This window comes from Cenococcum geophilum, assembly GCF_001692895.1.
Source record: "Cenococcum geophilum 1.58 unplaced genomic scaffold K441scaffold_14, whole genome shotgun sequence".
Classification (NCBI taxonomy): Eukaryota; Fungi; Ascomycota; class Dothideomycetes; order Gloniales; family Gloniaceae; genus Cenococcum; species Cenococcum geophilum.
Window position 1 is genome coordinate 1,832,376 of NW_027137572.1, and position 17,605 is coordinate 1,849,980.

Below are 17,605 nucleotides of genomic sequence, written 5' to 3' on the forward strand. Positions count from 1 at the left end.
GAGATGACGGGTGGGTTACACAGCCTGGGAGCCGGCCTGGGGCTTGGGGCTTGGGGTGGAGGGCGGGTCGAGTCGCTGCAAGAACTGGGCCTGCGCAGCACAGCTTGGCTGCCTTTCTTCGCTCGGGAAGCCGGTCAAACGATGCCGCAAAACGTCCAACATCGCGACCATCGATTAATAACCATTGAGGTAAAATGAAAAAGGCGCCTGCGGTCCGACGGCTGCAGCTGCTCATAAGCACGCCATAAGGGAAAGCCAGGTCGCTATTTCGATCAGCGAAAGCCCGCCGCCGTCGCCGCACGCCCGCCATCGCCGCACAAGAGGGCCGGTCAGTCCTCTCACCACTCGAACGGACGACGGACCAGAGAGACGGGCGCCAGCCCCAAAGCATCATCGGGTGCCGTGATGGCGGTAGCTTCAGTGTGACAAGACTACGGGATCGCTCCCGCCCGCTGGCAGATCTGGCTGCTGCTCCCGCGCTGGGCTGTTTCTCGCTGGCCTAGCTAGCTAGCCCGGGTTCATCATGTTTGGCCTTGGGCGCAGGCCGCACTACGACTGGACTGGATGCCTTGCCTTAGGGCTTGCCGGCCCAGCAGCAAGCCAGCCCTACGCCGCACCCGACAGCCCGGTTTGCTAAGGACGGCATGGGGTCGACTAAGACGGGCCTTGCCTGGGGACGAGTCCGCCAGTCCGTTAGCTCGACGGAGGAGCCATGCAAACCGGTGAAGCGTTTTTCCTACAGCAACTACACACCGTGATGGTGCAGCTGCTCTGCGAAGTGGCTATTGCGTACATCTCGTGTGTTCTTCTAGAAAATTGCCTGCAATGGACGCTCTAGTGGTTCTGGAGATCCTCAGCACTCCAGAAACGGTATCAGATTTCGGAACCTTCTTTTCATCCCGTTCGGCAATCACGTGATCGGCTTTCGGATGATGAGGCTGAAAAAGTCAACCTACCCAAAAAAAATTACCCGTAACCCCCCCAAATATAATTCCATCGCCGCGTGCAACACCACCACTATTCTTCCCACTCATGCTCAACTGCCGCACCTGCCCACGGCGGTGTTTGCGATTGCTCCATCATGATGTTCCGATAGCGTACAGCAGCAACCTGCGCCGCGGCGCTGTTGCTAGCTCGACTCTCTTCGCTACCCAGCACCAGCAGCGGCTATTCCTCCGCACCTCTGTACCCAACCCAGAGCGCAAAGTGACGCGAGTTTCTGCGACGCCATTTCAAGATGAGGCGATCAAGAAGCATGGAGACCCGTGGAAGGCGTCGACGAAGGCGCAGGGCATGAAGAAGCAGGCGACAAGGCTCATCAAGCGCGACCCGAGCATCTCGCCGACCGAGTATTCCACCCGTCTGAGGGAATTAAAGTACCTGCCGGACCCTATGAAGCTGGCGGATTTCGTGCGGGACAAGCTGAAGCAGGAGAAGCAGAAGGAGATGCTGGATCTGGTCAGGCTGGCGAGCAAGCAGATGCTATGCACTGTGGCTTGGAATCATTTAGTAGACGATCGGTTGGCGAGGGGGCAGGTTTCTACGGCATTGAAGATATATAATGAGGTAGCTATATATCGCTTGATTTGGAGGCCGGGCTGCTGGCTAACCTCTGCCTCTCTAGATGAAGAAGCGCGCCCAGGTTCCGGATTCTCATACCTACTTAATCCTCCTCCGGGGGCTAGCAAACAATGCACACCACACCAATGCTCTTACGCATGCGCTGTCCACATACCACTCCATGTCGGCGCCCAATTCGAAAGTCGCCCCTGCTATCCTCCACACTAATGCTATGTTAAAGGTCTGCTCGCGTGCAAACAACATGGACGCATTGTGGGGTGTGGCTTCCAAGATCCCTGAAAGAGGACCCGGCGCAGCGAACAATCTCACCTTTACAACGATCCTCAATGCTATACGGCAAAGCTTGCTGGTTGGGGTGCCTGTAGGGTTGAGTGAGGAAGAGATGGCAGCACGGAGAGAAGAGGCCGTTGTTCAAGGCAGGCGGATATGGGAAGACGTGATCAGCAAGTGGAGAGCAGCAGATATATTCCTGGATGAAGAGCTAGTGTGCGCCATGGGCCGTTTACTTCTCATCGGCAGCCGGCCTCGAGACTGGGATGACGTGCTCTCCCTCGTCGAGCAGACAATGAACATCCCCCGCCTCGTCCCGCGTCTGGGCAGCGAAGCCCGCACAGCCGCCGGCCTGCCCACCCTCCGCGCTCCCTCCGTCCCAGAAGCCTACCGCAACCCGGACAAGCACGACAGCCCTAGCGCCGACAAGCCGCGCGGGGAAGAATTCCTCCATCTCACCCCAAGAATGGTCGGCGGCTCCAAAACCACCTCCCTAGCCTACGCCACACCCTCCAACAACACGCTCTCGCTGATCCAGGAAGCCTGCCTCAAGATCGTCGCGCGCAACGCGACCACAGAGTACTGGAACCTGCTCACGGACCCACAAGCCTACGGCATCGTCCCGGACCTGAACAACCTGCACATGCGGCTGCGCATCCTGCGCCAGAACCGCGCCTCGCAAGCCGCGCTCGAGACGCTGCAGCATGACATCGTCGGCCGCGGCATCGCAGCCTACGCGGGCACGTTCCGCATCGCGATGAGCGCGTGCGTGCGCGACAAGCTGAACCCGCACGCGCTGGCGCACGCGGGCGCGATCCTCGACATCATGATGGCGACGCTGCCGGACGCCGACGCCAAGGTCGTCGCCATGTACGCGGGCCTGGCGTTCGACGCCCCCGCGGGTGCGGGCGCGGGCGCCGCCGTCGTGGCCGCGCTCGAGCGCCTCGAGGTCCCGTTGAGGAGTCTGCGCACCCAGCTGACGCTTGGGGCTGAGCGCTGGGATGGCGTCGCGGGCACGGCGGCGTTGCGGGGGGAGAGGCGCGAGGATGCGCTCGCGGCTGTGCGCATGGTCTATCGACTGCATGATCGGCTGCTATTGAGGGGGGAGGTGGCGGGGGAGGAGGCGACGATGTGGAAGGCGAGGAGGGCGCGGCTGAGCAGTTTTATTAACCGTATCGTGTGGAAGGATGGGCAGAGGGGGGAGCGGAGGGAGGAGGAGGACAAGAAGAAGAAAGAGAGGAGGGGGTTTCGAGATCAGTTTAGGAGGTTGGAGGAGGGGGAGGGGGAGGTCGAGGTTAAGGAGGCGTGGGAGGTGCAGGGTGAGCAGGGGAAAGGCGGGGAAGGAGAAAAGGAAGAGGTGGTGAGGGATCCGTTCGTTGATGGCGGAGATGGTAGACAGGAGAGGAAGAAGTACGGCGAGAGACCTCGCGACGCACGGGGGTGGAGTGGTGACCGACCTCGTACTGTGCGCGGCCGCACATACCGCGAAGCAAAAGGCGCTTTCGCATCCTCCGCCGCGTCTGCCGCCGCCGCCGAATCGCCCATAGCTACCCGCGGGACGGACCGGAACAGTGGTGATGCTTTCCCTGAAGTCGCCGATTTCAGTAAGGCGGGTGTCGGCGGACGCATCAGGCGGCCGGTGGGCCCATTGCGGGCTCGTAGACAGGCTAAGCGGCGCTTTTAGGGCATTTCTCGGAGATCTGTATGAACATTTGTATGGTACGTGCTCTATAAATGTGTAATTACCCCTTGGCCTGTCAGCGTCTAATGAGTAAGGACCGTGTGCAAACACTAGTTTTAAACAACGCGTGTATCTATATAGATTCCATCAATTTATTACCTACTACAATGCAAATACGGTTCTATAGGAAGGATAAGTGCTAGCAACCTCATATCGAGCGACTTAACTCCTAAAATTAGGCGTGTGTATCAAATTACTATATATCAAAAGCTTTATATTCCTCAGTACGGGCGTTAAATTCTGCTCGATTGATTGGCTAGTTCTTATCGATAACCGTTAGACGCGAATTGACGAGTCAAGGGGTAGATTGTAGGAATGGCTGTATATGTATATGACAGATCACTATAGCACTGCTAGATAGGTTAGCATATAAACTCCTGTGGGGGATACTGATAATCAGTATTTAACCTACGCATTTGTTCACTAAGTCCAAGCTATCGAAAGAGATGGATGCCTGACTGTCTTTAAGGAGTGAACCGAGAACCAGCGGGTGTCAAGGGCCATAAGGGCAGCAGAGAAAATGGCTGAAGGTAGTTGGTATTGCTGCCCAGGGACAGTGCATCAGAGCAGCACAGCATTTAACCGGCTGGTCGTCGTCGATTGCCTCCTGACCTCATGCTCGCAGATATCCAGTGGGTCAAGGGCGAAACCGGCTGATTGGTCCTTCGCCGTCGTGGAGATGGAGACCGCCTGCGTTGGGGTACCACGGCTACTGCAGGTGATCGAAGCCGCGGGGTCGTCGCGGTCTGCTCTGCCGGTTCCTGGGCCGGACTACGATTGTCGGGCTGAGGTAATCTCTCCTGGCTCTGCTGCGTCTGAGGTTGTCGAGGGTTTCGGAAATTCGGTAGGAGTTGAGAGCGGTCTTCGTTCTGTCGGAGTAACTCGTTTTCGTTAGCTGTGGACGGCCATAGAGATAGTTTGATCGTCCAGCCGGGTTGGACAGTTTGCTCCCATAGATGCTTGTGAATGGGACCGTTGGGTGCCATGAGATCGTAATTCCCGAATTCGATCGCATGACGAAGTTGGTCGTCCGCAGTGGCTGGGAGAGATTCTCGGATGAGAGGTTCCATATTCTGTGCAGTGATTATTAGTAGAAGTTAAGGTTAAAGACTAGGCTGGTTAATGGGATGAGGAAGATTAGCTTACTCTCCAGTACTTGCATAAATTATATGGGAATCTAAAGCGACGTGAGAAGCAGTCCTGGTAGATCAAAGCTGGACTTTCTGTAGCGTCAAAGTGATTCCTGGTAGTATCAATGGTTTCTCCGCTGGCAGGAGGAGTACATGCTTGGGGTCCTGGTTGTAAGAGAGGTAGCCTAGCTGTTTCAAAGTCACTTTGCAATGCCATTTGCAGGGCTAAACCGAGTGACAGCTGCTCTAGATCTGAAGTCGATGTTAACATATTGGTCTCTAACTCTTCATTCGGACCTGATGGATTTTCTAGAGTGTCGCCAACATCCGCCTCGCCCTCGAAGGCAGTTGCTAATTGTGGTTCATGTTCTAACTCGCCGTCTAGGGAGCCATAGAGCAGTCGAAGGCAGCCTTCACAACAATACGGTTCCGGTATCTCCGCTATGAGAGTGGTGATTACGTCTTTCATCCGTGGTCGGTTGTTGGGGTCCTTTTGAAGCATCCTCGAGCACAACTCAAGCCACGTACTGTTTTGTTCATCAAAGTCGATCCTGGTATCGATCCAGCCATACACTGCTTCCAAATGTTCGTGGAATGGAGCCAGGTGAGAGAAACTATGCTCATCATCGACAGTCCAGCCTCGCAAAACGCTGTATACCTCCATTAGCACGCATCCCAAGGCAAAGACATCTGCTGGTGCTTGGTGAGCTTCCATGTCGTAGCGTGCCAGCTCAGGAGCACGGTATTTAGCGGTACCTTGTCCTCCGCCTGTAATCGAATTGCTTAACTCTGAGATATCCTTGGAGAGCCCAAAGTCAGTGTACACGAACCTCTGTTCGTTGATGAGTATGTTGTGAGGTTTAACATCTTTATGCCTAATGCCATGCTGATGCATATGGGCAAGCCCAACAGAGAGACAGCCAAGAGCTTGTCTAAGCGCGTGATCAGGTAGAATGGACCGTCTCTCTACTTCTGGTAGGGAAAGCGCTTCCCATAAATCACATTGAGCAACCGGAAGATGGATGAGTCCCAGCTCTCTTCCGCGAGTGTATGTTCCAGTAATCTGAATGATGTGGTATGCGGGATCCAGCCGTTTGAGGAGTACCCTTTCATCAAAGAACCTTTGCTCTGCTTGCCGATTGATGTTTGACCACACTTTTCTGGCAAATATCCGTTGATCAAGAGCAGATTTAATCTCGTCGACACTACCCTGACCTCCATGGCCTAGGGATCGGTAGTGATAGAAAGGAAGAGGTTCCCTTTTCTCTAGTGTTAGATGTTCTCCTTCTTCCCAGTTCCTCGGACACGCTCGGTATTGTTCTGCGAGGAATAGCTCTACATCTTCAGGAGTGCGATTTTCTCCTAGGATCTGTTCTAGTCTGGCCTGTGGAAGCGGAATAGAAGAGTCTAGTATTCCCGCGGTTAAAAAGTGCTCAAGTAGCTCTCTCTTCTCGAGGACTTGTAAGATAAGACATATTCTGGCCATTCCTGACAAAGCCGCAAAATTAAGGCCACTCCGAGAGGTGAGCCGGATCCTAATTCGGTGACAATGATCAATGAACGTACTCAGTGAAAGCTCTGCTGATTGGATCATGTTCTCGGTAATCAGTAGTCCGTCTCCTTTGTCAGCAAGCCTCCTGGAGGATCGGCGAAGTGGCGTAATATCCGGAAGACATGACCAAGGCAAATCCGAGATCCCTAAACCAACCCGGGCGACTCTTATACCACTTTTTCCGCTAAATTGGCTCTCGCAGAACTCTTCAGTGAGCCTAACAACCTCTGGCGGAAGGTCGGGCATAACTCCAGGTTGGATGGCAGGAGAAAAAACACAACCCCAGTAGTGAGCAATATCATGAAAACTTATCCCAACGAACTTGAGCCTGTGCAGGACGATTTACGGCCCATCCAGGAACTCGAAGCGAAAAATAATGAGTAATACCCCTCGTCAAAAGGCTGTGAAATTTCATTAACGCCGAGCCTCTGTCGCTGCGGAGACCGTAAGCGGGATACGAAGTACGGCTCGACTTTGCTAGGGAAAATGACAGAGAGGATAAGGGAGAAGAGGGAAATAGAGACTACAGAGGCATTCGGTGTTCCTGCTATTTCGAAGGCTACGATCTGTTCTAAGGCTGAGTCGCAGTTACCTCAGCGAGCTCAGACGTGATTTTTTAGCAAGCGTCGGAATAACCTACGCCGTCTTCCGAATTGCAAAATCACGGTCCGGCTTACCTCAGCAGGCTCAGACGTGATTCCGTTGGTGCGGATTTTCAATCGGTCCGCACTTAGTACTAGAGGGGTTTCGATGAAACGATATATTCGTTCGATAGATCGACGTACTAAATATTTAGCGCTTACTTTAACGTCAGCTTCATTAAATATTGATTTATTATTTAGGGGTTTCAATACAGATTATTTGACGAGTAGTTATTACCAAAAATAGATTCTGTTCCTCACTAAATCTTCCTTAACACCAGAAGTCGTGATACCCTTATGGACGAACTTAAGCACCAGGCGTTCGCTGCTGCTGTCTCTTAGCTGATCCAAACAAACAGCAGCAATGCCTTAGCAGTTGCAACCACCCTCTACAGCGACGATAATCCAGTTTGGCCTTAGAAGCCGTATAAGCGACTTAGCCCTATCCGCAAGCTAATTAACATCTAGAAACCGGAGGACGAAGGAGGCCTTAGCAACCACTTATTTAAGTTCTTTATAAGGTTTACTAAAGACGAGGTTAGAAAGCTCGCACGTAAGCTTAATCTACCCACCAAATTTACAACTGATCTACGCTCTGGCTAGCCGAACGCGTTAATAAGTTCGCCTGACGAATCCCTACTTATCTTCCTCTGGCGCTCAGCTTATCCTCTCCCTCTTAGCTATATAATATTATTCTTTGGCCGCAGCCAACCTTAGCTATCGCGAGTTTAGAATAGTGTTCTGCAGGATATATGGAAGAAGTTTGGAGTAAGGATTTAACTTAATAAGCATATAATAACGCCGGAAATAATCGAGTAGTATACAACGGCTATTAGCAGTTCGCTAGGCAACAATTCAATATTTAGCTTTATTAATGGTATAGAAGTTCGTGTCTATCGTCCAGGTAAAGAAGATCAAGAGCTCTTTTATAGCGGCTATTATAAACAGCATACCTACAGACACTTAGCAATTGTTCTTCCAAACGGTTTATTCGGTGCGATCTTTACTAGCTTACCTGCTACTAGCGGCAACGCTACGCTCTACATCCAGGTTCGTCTTGGCGAGAGGTTAAAGGACTTGCTTAGCTATCTGCCAGAGGATTAAGCTTAATTTGTATATGGTAACGCAGCTTTTGGTTCACAGGATTGTGTTTTAGGGCCCTATAAAAAATCTAGAAATAGGACACTAACTCCAAGTCAGCGAGCGCTTAATCAATAGTTATTAATAAAGAGGATTATGGTAGAACACGGCTTTGGAGGTGTTAAAAGTACGTTTAAATTATTAACTTATAGTCGGGTGCTAGAAGTTAGATTATGCCCAATCGGCTTATATATGCCCGTTTTTACCTTCTTATAAAACTATCAAACCTGTCTACGAGGGGGCAATCAAATATCAAGAATGTTTGAGCTATCGCCGCCTTCATTAGAGGACTATTTAGCTGGTGGTGGTAGTAAGGAGGAAGTAGGGCGAACGCAGTAGTAGATTGAGATAGATTTAAGGTTAAAATAAGCTTAATTTATTCTCTAGTGAATATTAGGGAAGAAGAGAAGAAATAGCCTCTTTTTCTATGTAACTACACTAAGACTTTCCTCCTATTCCCCGTCGTCAACGGAGAAGACCTACGTCATATCGCGAGCTTCCTCATCAAGTTAAACTTCTTGCTGCTCTCTCCCTCTCTTGCCTACTCCCCTAGCTGCCAAACCACGCAGAAGACTCAACACCTCGTTCTGATACTCGTCCTGCTTTCTCTCCATAGCCATAAAGCGTTGGCCAGTCTCGTCCCTCATCTAATTAACAATTTCGTGCAGTTTTGTACGGGTAACGGTCTCAGCTAATAAAGCAAAAGTAAATGCACGAGGCTCCCTCATAGCAGCAGCAACGACCCTCACAGACTCTAGTGTAGCCGCGGCTAGATTATCTACTACACGGGACATCATTACGGCGTTCTGGCGTCCCTTCCAACTGCTATAAGTAGAAGAACTAGAGGCTCTACTATAGCTAGATACTTCACCTCTTTCACTAACTCTACGGGTAGATTTAGTATCTTCGTCCTCGTAGTCAGATAGAGCCTCATCTACACGCCGTTTGTTACCTAGATTCTGTATAAAATTCGTCCAAATTACCTCTCTTTAAGCCGCCCGTCGTTAGGCCTATTAAGTCCTCTCGGAAGGTTACGAGACAATATTAACTTATTTAATAAGGAGATTAAGGTAGGCAAAAAACTCGCCATAGCAAATCTCTCTACCGGAAGTATCATCCTCCTCAATTTCCTTCTTCCTTTTACTTATAAGCGTGTTAAATAGGGCCTTAATTAAATGGAAGTTATACTCTAGGCCTCCTTCTTTAACGCGTTTCCTTATAAGGGTTCTCCAGAACTCATCCTTTCCTTAAGGGCGAAGCTCAGCTTAACAGATATTTGTAGCTAATAGAGCCAGCGCCTTCTTTTCCGCCTTCCCTATATATAACCTCTTCTTCCGGCCGCCTTCCTCACTTCTACTCAAATTCGGCGAATCATTACAATATATTAGCCTATCCTCCACACGAGCTTCGCTCTAAATAGCTTTATTAACAGTTTAGTAGATAAAATTAGGTGTCTGCAAAGGTTAGTTTAACGCAACCAGGGCGGCGCCATATACGCGGCGCTGCTACTCTACCATATTAACGGTAGATTAGACGTCGCGTATAGGATTAAAAGGCATAATAGTAAAAACAAAATGTGGAAAATATAAGGCTATTTAGACGGCTTAAACAAAACATATAAATATTTAAAGATTTCGATGTTATACAACATCGTTTCAAATGATATTTGCCAAGACCTAGGTTTAATATTTTAGACAACTAACTAAATACTGCTAGTACGTGTCGATCGCTCGTCTTAACTTGCTTACACTAAATATCGAACGAATATATCGTTTCATCGAAACCCCTCTACTGACTAACTACATTTGTGCGAAACCACCGGAATCACGTCTAAGATTTTCCCTATACTCGCGGTCGAATTTCTCAACCATAATGACTTAAAATACTACTAAAAGTTCATCGATTAGAGAGACGACCCGATATTTTATAGATATTAGGTTTAAATTAGCCCATAACCCCCCAGAGCTGTGCTTATTTTCGCTAAATAAAAAGTCGTTATTGTTAGCGACTTAGTCAATCGAGACATAAGCACGGCAAAAGGGTCGCGCAAGCCTGTACGATTGGATTGTCTATAAACGAGAATCTAAAGCTAAAGAAAGGAAAGGAGAAGAAGGGGAGCGCCGCTTGAAGCTATATACGATCTTCGCGTCACGTGACCGCAATATGCGGCAATCTGTGGCAACTTGCCGGTGCGTAGTTCTGCTAAGTTCTGCTAGTGCCGTAACATTACCCCCCCCTCTAAAAAAGCCTGCCCTTAGGCTTTGCCGCTAAAAGTCTTAGCAAGAGAATCTAACTAATTAGACAACTTTAACCGCCGGTTAAAGTTCCTAGATATCTTAACACCTTACATAACTAAGAAATTTCTAGAGCGTTTTTGTCCTTATATTCTTCTAGTAGCTTATCGTCTTTATTATACTAGCATTCTATCCACTTATCTAGGTACTTTAGCGGTCTGGGTTTATTAGAGTAACGGCTATAGAACTCCTAAAGCTTATAGGGGCTACCTATAAAGTTTTATATAGGGTACTAAGTAGGGTCTAGGTTATATCCTTTTCAACTAATATAATACTTTAACGTTCCCTTTATAAGTTTATAGGCTAGTATTTCTTTAATTTCCCATTTATTATCGTCGTTAACTTAAATTAGTAGGGGAGGTTTATTCTTTTGTCTAGGTAGTAGGTTATTTATAGCTTTCCATAGCTTATCTAGTAAGAAGATAGGGTAGACTTTAATTAAGTCTGGGAGCTTAACCTTATATAAGTTGCCTACTTTATTAAGAATCTTATATAGTCCTACCATTTTATAGTCTAGCTTATGGCTAGGCCGTTCTATCTTTTAGTTTTTTATTATAACCTAGACCATATCGCCTATAGTAAAGTTAGGCTCGCGCCTATACTTATTTACCTGCTGTTCTATTAATTTCTAGGCCTTTTTTAGGTTTATATAGGCTACTTTCTAGGCTTCTTCTAAGCGCTTAGCGTACTGCTAGGCTTCCTTATAAGATAGTTTTTCGCGTACAGTCTAGGGCCCTTTTAGTCTTTCCTAGTTAAAGCTTATATAGGGTAGGTAACCTATTTCTAGTTAAATAGGGGCAAATCCGGTAGAGTTGTGGGGTAGGGTTGCTTAGGTATAGTTTATTAAGGGTAATAGTTTGGCCTAGTTATCCTAAAAGTAGTTAATAAAAGGCCGAAGTCTTTGGTCTAAGTATTAATTTATAATCTTCGTTTAACCGTCTATCTGGGGGTAATATACCGTAAAAAGCTTTAGCTTAATGCCTAGGATCTAGGTAAACTTATTCTAAAAGGCTAATATAAACTACGGCCTACGGTTAGATATAATAGTGTCTAGTAATCCGTAAATTTGGTAAATATAGTAGATATACAGTTAGGCTGCCTCTTTAGTATTAATATTTTTATAATAGGGAATTAAGAACAGGCGCTTACTAAAGCGGTTAACCAGGATTATAACTATATTATATCCGTCACGGTCTAGAGGTAGCTTATAAAAGTCTATAAAGATATATTACTAGGGGCGGTCGGGTATTAGAAGGGGTTTTAATAGTCCTAGGGTCTTATCTTATAGAATTATAGACCTATCCCTTAACCCGTCAGCGTCCTACGTTATCGATAAGAATATAGTCCATGCATAGAACAATAAAGCAGAGCGAGGGCGGCAAAGACTCTTTACGGCTGCAATATTTACAGGATTCCGTTCTGCATAAAGACAATATACTAGCAGCCTTATATTAATTAACTTAATATTNGGAATTAAACCTATATAGGGCTTCTGCAAAAGGGGGGTCGGGTATTAGGGACTTTAAATATCTCAGCACGACCAAATATCTAAGCTACGTNATTNGCCAGTTCTTATCGATAACGTAGGACGAAATTTGACGGGTTAAGGGNTANCCCTTAACCCGTCAAATTTCGTCCTACGTTATCGATAAGAACTGGCNAATNACGTAGCTTAGATATTTGGTCGTGCTGAGATATTTAAAGTCCCTAATACCCGACCCCCCTTTTGCAGAAGCCCTATATAGGTTTAATTCCNAATATTAAGTTAATTAATATAAGGCTGCTAGTATATTGTCTTTATGCAGAACGGAATCCTGTAAATATTGCAGCCGTAAAGAGTCTTTGCCGCCCTCGCTCTGCTTTATTATTCTATGCACGGACTATATTCTTATTGATAACGTAGGATGCTGACGGGTTAAGGGTTATATAACAGTCGTTGCAGTTCCGTATATAGTGGTCGATATCCATAACTATTTAGGGCTAGTAATAGCGGTTACTAATAATTCTGCGGGTCTTATTCTTTCTAGAGTAAGCTGTAGAGACCTAGGTATATGCTTTAGTAATAAGCTAAGTCCGTAAGTTCTATTTCTTTACTACTACTAGCCGTTCCTAATGCTTAAGTAATCCATTTTTGAGGGACTATAGGCTAGTAACGTTCTTTACCTTTTTACGGTACTCCTGTAGAGAAGGGGCCGTACGGTTTATCTATAGCAATTTATTAATTAAGTTAAGTCCTAAAGGGTTAATAGGATACATCTTAGCGCCTAAGGGGTCTGTGCTTAGTTCTGCCTATATCTGGGGGTTAAGGTACTCTAGTTATAGTAGCGTCTAGGTCTATAATAAGATCTTTATAGCCGTATAGTTACCTAGGTCTTATTCGCGCTTAGTAAGAGCATCTGTATGATTTATAGCGCCTAGTTTATATATAATTAAGAAGTTAAACTAAGATAGGATATCCGCCTAGCGTGCCTACCAGGCTATAAGGGCCTTAGTTATTATAAAGTATTTTAGGGCCTTATAATCTAATATTACTTTAATAGGTTTAGGGGTCCCCTCTAGCTATATACGCCAGTACTAAAAGCTAGAGATAATAGCCAGCATTTCTTTATTATAGATGTAGTAGTTTAGTTTAGCATCTATTATAGTCTTTAAATAGTATACAATAGGGTGCCATTCTCTATCCGGTTGCTTCTAGGAAAAAATACTAGCTATTACGCTGTCTAAGGCATTAGTTTCTAGTATTAAGGGCCGTTCTAGGTTAAAGTAGGTAAGTAGGGGGGCCGACACTAGCCGTTTTTTAAGCTTATTAAAGGCCTGTATATATATAGCGTTAAAGTAAAAGGGCTGGTCTTTTTTAGTAAGGCGGTTAAGAGGCTAGGTAATTTTGCTGTAGTTCTTAATAAAGCGTTAATAGAAGTTACAGAAACCTAAAAACAATTACACCCCCTTTATGGTCCGTGGGGGCGTCTATTAGTTAATTATAGTTATTTTCTTTAGGTTAGCCTTAATTCCGTCTGTGCTAATAATAAAACCTAGGTACTTTATACGCTTAACACTAAATTCTAACTTCTTAATATTAGCCTAGAGGCTAGCTTCGCGGAGCCGTTATAGAACTTTATAGATATGCTCCTTATATTCTAGTTCGTTCTCTAAGTAGATTATAATATTATCTAGATAGGCCGTATAGAAGTCGTTAAGGTAGTTAAAGAGTACATTGTTTATATACCGCTGGTACGTAGCTAGTCTGTTAGTTAGTCTAAAAGGAAGTACCTTATATTTATACGTTCCGTAACGGGTCTAGAATATAGTAAGATCCTTAGACCTAAGGTTTATCCTAATTTGGTAAAAGGCCTAGCGGATATTAAGCTATATAAAAACCTTAGCTCTACTTATTTGGGGAAGAGTCTTATTAAGTAAGGGCAGCGGGTAGCGGTCCTTATAGGTTATATTATTTAACTTATAGTAGTTAATGCAGAAGCGCAGTCCTCTATTTAGCTTTTTGATAAAGAGAATAGGTAAGTTAAAAGGGGCTTAGCTAGGCTCAATAAAGCCCTTATTTAGGTTATTAATAAGGTACTACTTTATAGCCTATAATTCGGCAATAGACTATAGGTAGAGAGGGCTAAAGCTAAGGGTGCTTTCTTTGTCTTACTTAATCTTAATCTTATAGTTATACGGTTAATAGGGTAGAAGCATGTTAGACGCTGCCTTAGAGAATACGTCCTTAAATTTCCGGTATTAATTGGGCAGTTTTTACTCTACTAGTTCTTTATCTATAAGCCCGCTTTCCTATCCACTAAACTTACTTTCCTTTTCCTTAATTATTTAGTTAATTTTGTATAGGCTAGTCGTAAAGATAATAGTATTAGGCTAAACTAGGTTCTAGTAGAATTCTATAGCGCTAATACAGCAGATATTAACTGGTGGGAGGTCCGTAGGTTTCTTTGGCGTCTATTAGGCTATGGTTTACGGTATAGGGTTTATAGTCTTCCTTAGCTTACGTTTTATTTTCTATAAGTTATCCTTTCTATCTATTAGTTTAGTATGGCGTCTAATATCCCTAGCTTTCCTTTATGGCTTTATAGGGTTCTCTATTAGGAACTTAGCTAGGTTATTACTAACTTTCTAGGTCTTTAGTGCGGGTGGCGTAATATAGGTAGTTTAAGGGCGGCGTAGTATACGGATTCGTTACGGGTTAAGCTATATGTCCTTCTTAAAGGCCTAGTCTCTATGTATAGCATCGGCCTAGTAAATAGTATTAATCTAGGGCTGTATAAGGTTTTCTATTATAATACTGATTTCTTTTATAAAGGAAGGGGTTAGGGGTAAAGTTTTAGGCTAAATAAGCTATCTACTCCGTACTTTAAGCTGTAAGCCTAAATAGGCTAGCTATTTTCTTCTTAAGATTATATTGTGGCTTCCTAAGTCTGTAATAAGAAAGGGGATATTATACTACCTTCGTCCGTTAACGCGGAGGTAGATCTATAAGATAGTTATAATAGGTAGCCCTATCTATCCGTTATAACCGCAAATAGGGATTAGTTTAGGCAGTTCTTTAAGGGGTGTATTTAAAAAGTTAGCCAGTTTTGCAGCGCACTTTATATTAATTAAGGTAAAGGTATTTACTCCTAAGTTAGCTAAAGTAAAGGTTAAAACTTAATATCTATTACGAAATAAAGTATAAGGGATAGTGTAGCTTTTTCTACTAACTAGCTAACCCAGATTAATATATAACATATTAATCCCTTTTAACCCTAGAGAGGAGTCTTCCTCTAGGGTTTCTCTTTTTCCGGCTCTATACTATCCTTCTAAATTAATAGGACCTTGTTTATCTTTGCCTTTATTAGGCAGTTCCTTATAGGGTGGCCTATTTAACTATATAAGAAGTAAGCTCCTTAATCGCTAAGGGCCTATATATGGGGGTCGCTATATATAGGCCGGGTGTATACTAGGCCCGCAGTAGGGGTAGCTGCGCAGCTAGCTGCTAAGTTAGTTATAGGAGTTGCCGATTATACTAGGGTACTATAGGCCGTACTCGCAGTACTTATGGCCTAGTTTATAAGATTTCTAGTTTTTAGCTAGTTAGCGCGTGCCTTAATTTAATAAAGGCCTTAGTTAATAGCTAGGCAATAGTCTATAAGTTCCTTTAACGTCTATACCGTAGTATAAGCTAGTAATACGGCCCGTTATAGGTCTAGGGTAAGCTTATTAAAGAGGTCTAGTAGTAGGTCTTCCTAGGGGATCTAGGCCTGTCCGGCTAGGTATAGAAAGCGGGGTTAGAAGGCTAAAAAGGTCTCTATTATTTTTATATTTAGGCTTTTATAGCTAAGGCGGGCGTTTTATACTTTAAAAGGGTCTTTATAAATAGAAGACAGGTATTTAATTATTTCTTCTTTAGAGATAAAGGGGTCTGCTAAGTCTTTAGTATATTACGGGCGTAAATGCGTCTAGGCGTCTCCACTAGTACAGCTAAAGACATAGGCCATTCTGGCTCGGGCGTTAGGGAAGTAGTCTATATTAACTTTAAGCTTATCCTATAATTAAAGCTTCTAATTATTAAATATAGGGTCAGTTCCATCTATAAGTAGTAGGGGGTCCGCGACCTTTACTAACCGCTTTAGNGCTATATAGGCCTTAGTAGATCTACTAAGGCGCTAAGATAGGGCCTAAAGGACTATAGTAAGTCTTTAGTTGTCTAATAATGACTTATTATTAGATATAGGGGTATCTCTAGCTTTAAGTAGCTCTTATAATTATTTAATTTTAGTATTAATAGCCGCAAGCTCCGCCTAGGGGGTTAAAACATTAATTATTTCTTTATCTAAAGTATTTAAGGGTCCTACAGCTGCTTTACCTGCTGCTGTGGTTTATAGCATAGTAGTAGGGGTATTAGGTAATTCCGGGTAATTTCTTTAGGGGTTCTAGTCTATGCGTATCTTATAGGTCCTTTCCTTAGGGTTCTGTTCTTTTCTTTTAGGTCCTGTTCTTATAGTCCTAGTAATATCCTTAGGGTCCTATTCTATGTTCTCGTAAATATATTTAAGTTCCTTCTTAGGAAGAAAGAGTAGAGTNAGCTTTAGATAATNTTAGCNACTNAGTTAATNNAGNCATNAGNANNGNANAANGGNCGNGNAAGCCTNTANNATTNGATTNTCTATAAACGAGAATCTAAAGCTAAAGAAAGGAAAGGAGAAGAAGGGGAGCGCCGCTTAAAGCTATATACGATCTTCGCGTCACGTGACCGTAATATACGGCAATCTGTGGCAACTTGCCGGTGCGTAGTTCTGCCAAGTTCTGTTAGTGCTATAATAGTTATTAAGGATTGTAACATTACCTAAAATATTATAACAAGTATACGTATAAAAGCCAAATATTAATCGTTTATAGACCTAGCTTGTGCGATTATTTTAAGCCTATATACAGCCCTAGACCTTACGTAGGTAGCTTTAATAATTTTGTTAAAGATTATATATAGCTCCTATACAAATTTAGACGATACGCAAGACTTAGGTATAACGTCGTAATAATAATAATTCATTGCTTAACGTCCGATTCGGATCCCTATTGGGCCTACGCGGACTACTCCTTATTGACCCAAGGTACGAGTGGTCTATATTTTCGGGTTTAAGATTTCAAACTTCGCCAAGCTGGCTTCTAATTGGTTAGAAAAAAACTTGCGCGCGGTAAGTCATGGCAGAATCCACGTGACGAACGTCAAAATATTATGAACATCAAAATATCCTAGTATTGCGCCTTCCTTTTTGTTGACACCTCTATTAATACCGCTATATATAATAAATATAGCAGATCCTACTGCAATTAAGTGCAGTAAGTGCCATATCTATAAGCCCCGCCTTAACTTTGTTAAAGACGGCCCTTTAAAGAAGATTTTAAAGCTGTGCTAGTTATATCAGTTAAAGGCGCGTCTTCCCTATATATTACTTCTACTTCTGCTTACTTTTCTAGGCCTCCAAATATAATTTAAATAAGCGGAAAGCTCTTATAGAGTTAGATTCTACTACTAAGAATTATCCTATAAGGCGCTAGTGAAGTACTCCACCTAAAAATAATACCGAGAACACCTTCCTACCTCGCGGGCAGAATAGCCAAGATACCCCTAAAATAGCTTAACGGTGGAAGACAATTAGGATAATACAACGGGAGCACCGCATTCTTAATCGGCGGGGTAAAGCTCACTCGCCTACTCCTCCGCTATATACTATAGATAAAGCTCCATACAGCAGAAGAGGCACTTT

At 44.7% G+C, this 17,605-nt stretch overlaps 3 protein-coding genes across 3 annotated transcripts; 2 read left to right on the top strand and 1 right to left on the bottom strand.

Moving 5' to 3' along the window:
• Window positions 1–988: 988 nt before the first annotated feature.
• Window positions 989–3,684, top strand: K441DRAFT_657647 (uncharacterized protein). Its single transcript, XM_067648219.1, has 3 exons — window positions 989–1,566; window positions 1,625–3,570; window positions 3,628–3,684. The coding sequence occupies exons 1-2, from the start codon at window positions 1,033–1,035 to the stop codon at window positions 3,533–3,535; spliced, it is 2,445 nt and encodes an 814-aa protein (XP_067505753.1). The 5' UTR covers window positions 989–1,032; the 3' UTR covers window positions 3,536–3,570; window positions 3,628–3,684.
• A 486-nt stretch (window positions 3,685–4,170) lies between these two features.
• Window positions 4,171–6,208, bottom strand: K441DRAFT_676158 (kinase-like protein; the record flags this gene model as incomplete). Its single annotated transcript, XM_067650924.1, has 3 exons — window positions 4,171–4,665; window positions 4,739–5,103; window positions 5,251–6,208. The coding sequence occupies 3 exons, from the start codon at window positions 6,206–6,208 to the stop codon at window positions 4,171–4,173; spliced, it is 1,818 nt and encodes a 605-aa protein (XP_067505754.1).
• A 1,562-nt stretch (window positions 6,209–7,770) lies between these two features.
• K441DRAFT_553534 (uncharacterized protein) lies at window positions 7,771–8,019 on the top strand (the record flags this gene model as incomplete). Its single annotated transcript, XM_067643188.1, has 1 exon — window positions 7,771–8,019. A coding segment is annotated over one exon (249 nt), but the record flags the coding sequence as incomplete, so codon positions are not given.
• Between the last annotated feature and the right edge of the window lie 9,586 nt (window positions 8,020–17,605).

Excerpts from the sequence above, each read along its gene's own strand:
- K441DRAFT_657647 (XM_067648219.1), top strand. The coding sequence starts at position 1,033 with ATGCTCAACTGCCGCACCTGCCCACGGCGGTGTTTGCGATTGCTCCAT. Across the intron at positions 1,567-1,624 it reads CATTGAAGATATATAATGAG|ATGAAGAAGCGCGCCCAGGT; the intron begins GTAGCTATATAT and ends CTGCCTCTCTAG.